This window comes from Mytilus trossulus, chromosome 4, assembly GCF_036588685.1.
Source record: "Mytilus trossulus isolate FHL-02 chromosome 4, PNRI_Mtr1.1.1.hap1, whole genome shotgun sequence".
Classification (NCBI taxonomy): Eukaryota; Metazoa; Mollusca; class Bivalvia; order Mytilida; family Mytilidae; genus Mytilus; species Mytilus trossulus.
Genome location: NC_086376.1, coordinates 6403482 through 6411533, shown reverse-complemented (window position 1 = coordinate 6411533; position 8052 = coordinate 6403482). Strand labels below are relative to the sequence as shown.

General features: G+C 30.7%; 1 protein-coding gene across 2 annotated transcripts in view; it reads right to left on the bottom strand.

Moving 5' to 3' along the window:
* Positions 1 to 4373: 4373 nt before the first annotated feature.
* LOC134714562 (DNA-directed DNA/RNA polymerase mu-like) overlaps positions 4374 to 8052 on the bottom strand; it is a 44122-nt gene continuing 40443 nt past the window's right edge. For both annotated transcript variants that reach the window (XM_063575913.1, XM_063575912.1), the window contains exons 8-9: positions 6866 to 7433; positions 4374 to 6135 (exon numbers count right to left, since the gene is read on the bottom strand). In XM_063575913.1, coding sequence (XP_063431983.1) covers positions 6049 to 6135; positions 6866 to 7433 — 655 coding nt within the window. In that variant the 3' untranslated portion in view covers positions 4374 to 6048. The remainder of the gene's footprint in view (positions 6136 to 6865; positions 7434 to 8052) is intronic.

Below are 8052 nucleotides of genomic sequence, written 5' to 3'. Positions count from 1 at the left end.
AGTATTTTCACTTAAAAGTAATTTCCGGAAATGCAAACAATGCACTCGATCTACTTACATGTCTCCTTCCTTGACGGTAGAGATACTTGCCAGTTAAACAACAAATGGGGAAAAGAAATTATTCTAACATAGAAAAAGTGAACGAAAAAAGAGGACAAAAAGCACTGAAAGAAAAAATGAAGAAAAGTCTGATTACTGTTCGTGTTAAGAAAATATAAGAAACCTAAAATTAGAACTAAATTCCAAATGTTAGAAAAAGTTGATATTTCAGTTCACCTCCATATAGCAAAATAGAATTCCCCTCCAATAAAAAAAACCCATCGAAAACGCCGGTTATATGTTAGTCGTAGATTTTGGTGAGTGATAATTATAATGAAAAAGAAAGAAACGGACATTTGGATTGATTATGTTAAAGTCCCTGTGATAAATAATGTCATGCATTTTCAAAAACGAGAAAAGTTTAACGTCCTTAATCAGAATTGAGAGCTTTACAATCCTAAAAAAATAATTAGCCCAAAAGTAAATAGTTATCTGAAGTTAAGCCACAAAATAACTAAAAAATAAACTTCAAAAGAAAAATATATGAAGCAAACTTGAAAAGATGGCTCCAAAGTAAACAACGCATAAAACTCCATTTAAAAGTATTGCATTTCTTGACAACCAATTGTCTACACTTAAAAATGCCTGTACCAAGTCATGAATATGACAGTTGTTGTCCATTCCTTTGATGTGCATTGTCATTTGATTTTGCCATTTGATAAGGGACTTTACGGTTGAATTTTCCTCGGATTTCAGTATGTTTGTGATTTTACTTGCTGTGGATCGTATAACCGCTGGTATACTACTAGGCTAAGAGTACCATTTACAAACAATAATCAATGATTCGGCATTGGCACGATTTAAAATGGCACATTTTGTCTGTTTACCTGATGAAACGTGTGTTGTGGACAATCAGTTACCAAGGGTACCTTCCATCAGAAAGACAAATTTCTATTTTCTTCTGATAGGCCCTTTGTCGTTGTTATGCTGAGATTACTATAACACATGTGTTTTGTGTTATAGTAGTCTCAGGTTTTTTAATATCTGTGTTCTTTAAATTTTTAGGGCTTTTTCTTTTAATAGCCTTAAAAACTTGTAAGGGTTCCGCGGAACCCAGTGCCTATTTTTGCTGTAAATCGCAGGCTCAACAACAATGAGGAAAAAAATCAATAAAAATATTCCTCTTGTTACTATTTTATGAAGGAAGAAAATCTAAGTCCATTTAAAAGTAAATTACAGAAAAAACGGAGTAATCTTTTTACAAACTTTACTTCTGGATACAATCTTATGATCATAAATAAGCTTCTGTACAAATTTGGTACAAACCCAGGATAGTTAAAGAAAGTTATTAAAATTTTAAAAACTTAAACCACAGAGTAAATGTAATGTTTCCCCACAGAAAAAACTAAGTCAATTTATAAGTAAAATACGGAAAAAATGGAATTTTATTGTTACAAAATTTACTTCTGGATACTATCTTATGATCATAAAGAAGCTTCTGTCCAAGTTTGGTACAAACCCAGGATAGTTGGAGAAAGTTATTAAAATTCTAAAAACTTTAACCACAGAGTGAATGTTTTGTTTCTCCGCAGAAAAAACTAAGTCCATTTATAGTAAAATAGGGAAAAAATGGATTTTTTTTTTTACAAAATTTACTTCTGGATACTATCTTATGATCATAAACAAGCTTCTGTCAAAGTTTGGTAGAAATCCAGTATAGTTTGAGAAAGTTATTAAAATTTCAAAAACTTTAACCACAGCGTGAATATTTGTTGACGCCGCCGACGACGACGGAATGTAGGATCGCTTAGTCTCGCTTTTTCGACTAAAGTCGAAGGCTCGACAAAAATAACTCTCATTCTGTAAAATTCCCATGAAAATGATTCTACTATTTAGTCTTTCTGTTACAAGATTATTTATCAATTCTGTACATTGACCGTTATATTATCAGTATTGCATTAGTTACCTTTTCAGTTATTTTGCTTAGTTATTCTTTATACTTTTGCACCACATTATTCTCTACTCTTTCTCTTTATTTTGTTGTTCATTTTCTCTATCCTCTAATTTTTTTGTTGCCTTTACATGTATTTTCTATTCTGTAAACCCCATTCTGACCCTCATAGGTAAACTTCTATTGTATGAATGGGATAAACTGACCTTTCAATTCTCAAGGCTGAATAAGTATTTTATAGGCTAAATACAAACTTACCTGTCAAGGTAGAATTGTAATCTGAGTGATTCCTGTGTTATTCAAGTCACCATAAACGTCCTACATGTTTGCCTTGAAAATCGAGCGTCAGAAACACTGTGCGGTTGAAATCATATCCATGGTTTGTGCACATGTATGACCACTGTTCATTTTCATTATTATATTACCATGTTATATTCTAATGATAATCTTAAGTGTATTTTAGAAAGGATATATTAGTGATATTAATCTCTTAACAGTGCTTATACCGTGAAATTGAGGTCAAAACTCTAATTTGGCATTAAAATTGAAAAGATCATATAATAGGGAACATGTGTACGAAGGGTAAACTTGATTTGACTTCAACTTCATCAAAAACTACCTTCACAAAAAGCTTTAACTTGAATTGAGACAGACGGACGAACGGACCCACTGACCAGAAAACACAATGCCCCACTTACACTCTCAAGTGGGGCATAAAAAAGCGACGATACAATACAAAACTGGTGCAGAGAAAGTTTTCCCCAATTGATCTGTTTCAAGAAATAAATTCAAATTAAAACGAATCTAAGTTTTCACCTTTACTTTAAAGCGTGAAATGCATGTATGTCTATGATGAGAATCTGGATCACTTTTTGCAATAGACTACCTTAACTGAATTAGGCTAAACTTTTAGGAATTTTGGGTCCTTAGTGCTCTTCAACTTCGTTCTTAATTTGGCTTTTTTTAACATTTCTTTTATTCCTGCGTCACTGATAAGTCTTTTGTAGACGAAACGCGAGTCTGGTGGAATTATAAAATTCCAATCTTGCTATCTATGATGAGTTTATTTCCATTGGTAATTGTCTCATCATTTAAACGATTGATAATTTTATTATTTCTATCCTACGATCATGTCTCATTGTTCAACAGAATACAACATGTTTATTAGATCGTACTGAGATACTGCTATTTTATAGTAGTCTCAAGACCGTATAACAATTTATTCTGGAATAACATATTAAATATGTTTGCTGAATTATAATATCACCTTTTAAAAAAATTTATGGAACATTCAAGTTTAAACAATTGAATTACATTGATAATTAGGAATACATTAACACAATGAAATTAATGTTTGAATGATTCGACCCTGCACTGTTCAGCTCAAAAAGTTGTCTCTCAAGTATTTCATCACTGGCCCTACTGATGAATATCAGAAATACAGCAAGGATCTCATGCTTTTGTTATTTTCATGAAATTTGATTTGTAAAATAACAGATGTTTGACAAAAGATATCAAAATATATAGTCCAATATGTTATATATGGAGCTTTAACTTCAAGGTATTTATTTATGATACAAATACCACTAAATGCTATTGTTTCAAGACTGCATTCAATATAACAGCAGCTTTTCCCTAGATACATATTAATGTTGAATGATATGTTATGTAGCATGGCTATTGAAATAACCTCATTAGAAACAACCTTTCAAGCACTTTTTTGATTCTCTAGATAGCATTAATATTTTTAAGAATAGGTAGATCTGTCTAGCCGCCAGGCTGTGTATAGGATCAGAAGTCAAATTTTATCTATCCTAATGGAGAGGCTATGATTTTAAAATCAGCACAGTTGATCACATGTTCTCAAAATTGATCACATTTCCTTTTACTGTTAAAAAAACCCCTCAATCTTCCATACCTCTCGATACGCTAGCTGATTGGTGTTTTAGCTAATTTGCAGTGATCAGATTTTATTTGTGGAGGAAGTTGGTGTGCTCTTGGAGAACGACTGGCTTTGAATAGGAAAACTGATAATCTTTGTCTTATAAGATTGGAGTCGAATACACCTGCAATGTGCTAAGTTTGAACTCACAACAGGCTACTGATGCAATAGTTGAACTATTTATACCACTCGTCGACAAAGGCACCAATCAGACCACATGTTATCTCTATCAGTCGTGCTTTCAAAATGAAATTAAGGTTTTGATGTTAATTGTTGTCTGTACCTATGTCTTTTTATATTTGTTTCAACACAGTTTATAGCTAGCTTTTGATGCGTCTGTATATTTTCTGGATTCATACTGGTTATTCCCCTTTTAACACAGATATTCTGGTGCAAAAGGTTTTTCTTTCTATTATTTCATACAGCAACAAGATAATAAAATTCTAAATAAATATATTTTATTTCTAAAACTAACAATAACTAATAACATGACAAATAACTAAAATACAAAATTGCATTTTTAAACTGATTCAACTTCATAAGTCCAAATTCTTGCCTTGTCAATTTCTTATAAATCCATCAGAAAAACAGTTGACATCTATTCCATTGAACCATACTTATGAATTATGAAGGATAAACATATAACATTTTCAAAGTATTAGTGTGTCATATCAGGATCAAAACCCCACCAATAGAACAAGTTACTCAAATGAGCAAGAATTATGTAGCAACTGCATAATCATTTGTATATATACATAGATTATAAAAGGAATTTAAACATGATACATAAAATGTTATCAGCCTTAAATTTCTTACTAATGTTAAAATATGACAAATCAAATGTTTTAGTTGAAAATGCATGTTGAATATTTTTAAAATATATTTAATTGACAATATTTTGGTTATGAAATTCATTATCAAATTTATATCACAGTTACACATTAATTCGCCATAAATCATTTAAAATTTGTTTCAACTATAAAATCAATCATAAAAATTGAAGGGGGTTTCAATCGTTAAAAGTTTTAAATTATAAATTATAATAAAATGCTTTGCTGAGTGCAGACTGATTCAACCATATTAGTTGAACACTGAACAGTTGGTGCAAGTTTGGACACAATATTCAAGCTTGATACTGTCTGAATTTGGATTGTGATCAAATGTTTGACATAATATAGGCTTCTGACACAAAATGAATATGGTGAAAGATCTTAAAAATTTGAAATGGGTTGAAATATTTCTATTTATTTTCTATAGAATATTTCTTGCTTTTGCAAATACTGTGCAATATAAGATTTCTTGCTTATGGGCAATACTGTGTTATAGTGCAATACTATGCAATTGAAGATTTCCTGTTATTAATTGTGCAATACTTTATAGAATAATTTTCATATCATATTTGGTGTGTATCTTCTACCTTATCAGTATTTTTCATTTAATATACAAATAAGAACTATAAATCAATGGAAAACTTTATGACAAAAAAAAATAAAAATGGAAATAGGGATTATGTCAAAGAGACAACAACCTGACCAAAAGATGCTTCTTTTTTCAACAAGATTGACTATTGAATGGATGATTATTGTTGAACTTCCAAATGTTAATTCTTTCATATTCAAGACAGCACTCTACTGACCCTCTGAATGAATGACCGTCTGCTGCTGACCACACTTGGGATAGGACCTACAATCTGACACACCCACCTTATCATGATGCAATGACAACTGTAGAAAAGTAAGGCCAAAAAAAATAATACATGCTAAAGTGCAGGAAAAAATTTGGTGTGCAAGTAGACACATCATTTTATTTCACAAACATTATTTAGTTGGTTACTACTATGGAATCTGTCTGACTTTTACAGTGCTTGTTCTAAAATGGCTTAAAAGAGTTTGTGTAGGCCCTTAAAAATAAGAGTAGGTAGGGTTAGTGGAAACACATGTTTTATTTATTTCGGCCTAATGCATTTTGATATTCAAAAAATTATCATAAATCTGTGATTCATTTGATTATATATATATGCTGGATTTTATTTTAAGATTTCTGTTTTTTTTGTGAATATCTTATTTCATTGTCTTTATGGCACAATCTTGGATCTGTACAAACAGTCGTTGACTTGTCAACAATTTCTGTTTTTGGGATGTTGATACTGAAGATTCAAGTTATCAAAAACCTCTGTTTCACTATTTGCTGGTAAAGTTTTGCCCTGAAAGAAAATATAATGTTATTACTTCTTTGACTGGATAGTAGTTTATTGAATTACTAGTATACATTTTTTAACATTTTAAACAAACTTTAAAAATTGATTATTCTATTTATTCAAAAATATGTATCATTGATTTGAATAGTAAACTATAATTATAATTTTTGTTTTCTCCGAGTCTATATGTGTATATATATAATGCTGCATATTTTTTTTAAAATTTTCTCTCACTAGAATCTTGCTTTTAAACAGATTTCAATTATATGTTGGATATCTCTTTAATCTTGTACATATAAAACATATTTTCTTGGTCAAATCAATTATAAGTCTATCAAGAGATACTGTTATAAATATAACTTTGAAGAAATATATCTATCTGAGCGTATTTATCTTCTGCTTACTAGGAAATATAATGAGCCATTTGGCTTTCATCGATTTAGAATAAACAAGAAATTAAATAAACAAAGGTGCTATATATTTTGTGCATACAAAAGCTTAGTTCATGTTGTAACAATATACAGTAAATTCAAAAACTATTGTGTGCATTTATTTTGAAATTTTGTCATTTTAGACTAGAATGTATTTCTAATGTTTGCAATATTGAAAAAAACTTGTTTAATTCCTATAAACATGATAAAAAATTTCAAAATGCGAGTTTAAAATATTGTGATTATAACCATATCACATTTATTTGGAATTACATCGCAATAATTTCTGAATATAAAGGACTTACTGTTGTAAAGTCATAGAATCCATGGCTTGTTAACTTCCTGTTTAATACCTTTTGAGAATACAATCTGAGGTCCCGATTGAACTGTTTGCTGCCTGTCCATCCAACCAAAGCATAATAATATTGACTGTAAGGGGACATAATAAAGTCTACACGACGAGCTATCCAGTCCCTTTCACTTGTAGCTATTGTGAAAGGAGTATTTTCTCCATGGCACTTTCTTTGCTTTTTTGCTTTTGGCTCATAGTCATCTAAACTATTTGTGTCTACTTTTGTTTCATTACATTTTTCTTGTCCATTTGTTAAAGGAATTTGAGTATCATCACAAGAGACCAAATCTTTAGGGAGCTTACAAATTCCTAACCATTTTTCAAAATGGTCTAATTGTCCTCTTGCAGTTAATTTAAAATCCTCATACAAAACCTTTTCATGAAATGAGGATGATTCGTGAGAACCACATAAAACCAGGTTTAGTTTTTCAAGTCTTGTTAGCAGTTTTGGTAAGAATCCCGTTTCTTCTCCCTGTGGATGGGTGAACAGAATATCTATATCATGGCCCTGATGTTTACCTCTGAAAAAAATTATTTCATATACTTATAGATTATTGTTAGTCATCTCAATGAGATTGATTTTCTCCCTTGAGCTGGTACAGCGAAAGTGAGAAAAGCAATCGAGTTGAGATGACCAAAGATAATCTATTTATTGCTATTTTACCTATGACGAAGTTGTCAATTTCATGTCAATTTCGTTAGCAATGCCACGTGGCCTCCTTAGTTTCTAGTGATAATTTTTCCATCTCAAGCGAGAAGCATGATATGAAAATTATCACAAAAAAAGATCAAACGAAAAATGCACAAAATAGCGAAATGTTGGATTCATGCCTAATTCAGTTCTTATTGGTGGAGAAAGCCAAATTGTCCAAAGAGAATCACTGACATTTAGCCATTACATCACAATATCTTTCACCAAATTTAGGAGTTGTGCTTATAGGCTTTTCAATATGCAGTTCCAGAATAATCACTTATCAGACAAGAGGTTCATAAAAGCCTGGTCTAAATGCATCTTAACAATCATGTACACTCTTAAAAATTGTAAATTAAAATCTCTTTTAATATTGATCCTTTTTTTCTGAAAATACATTCTGTTTACAGTTTTTCATTATCTTATTCTTCTATAGTTAGAGCAACATT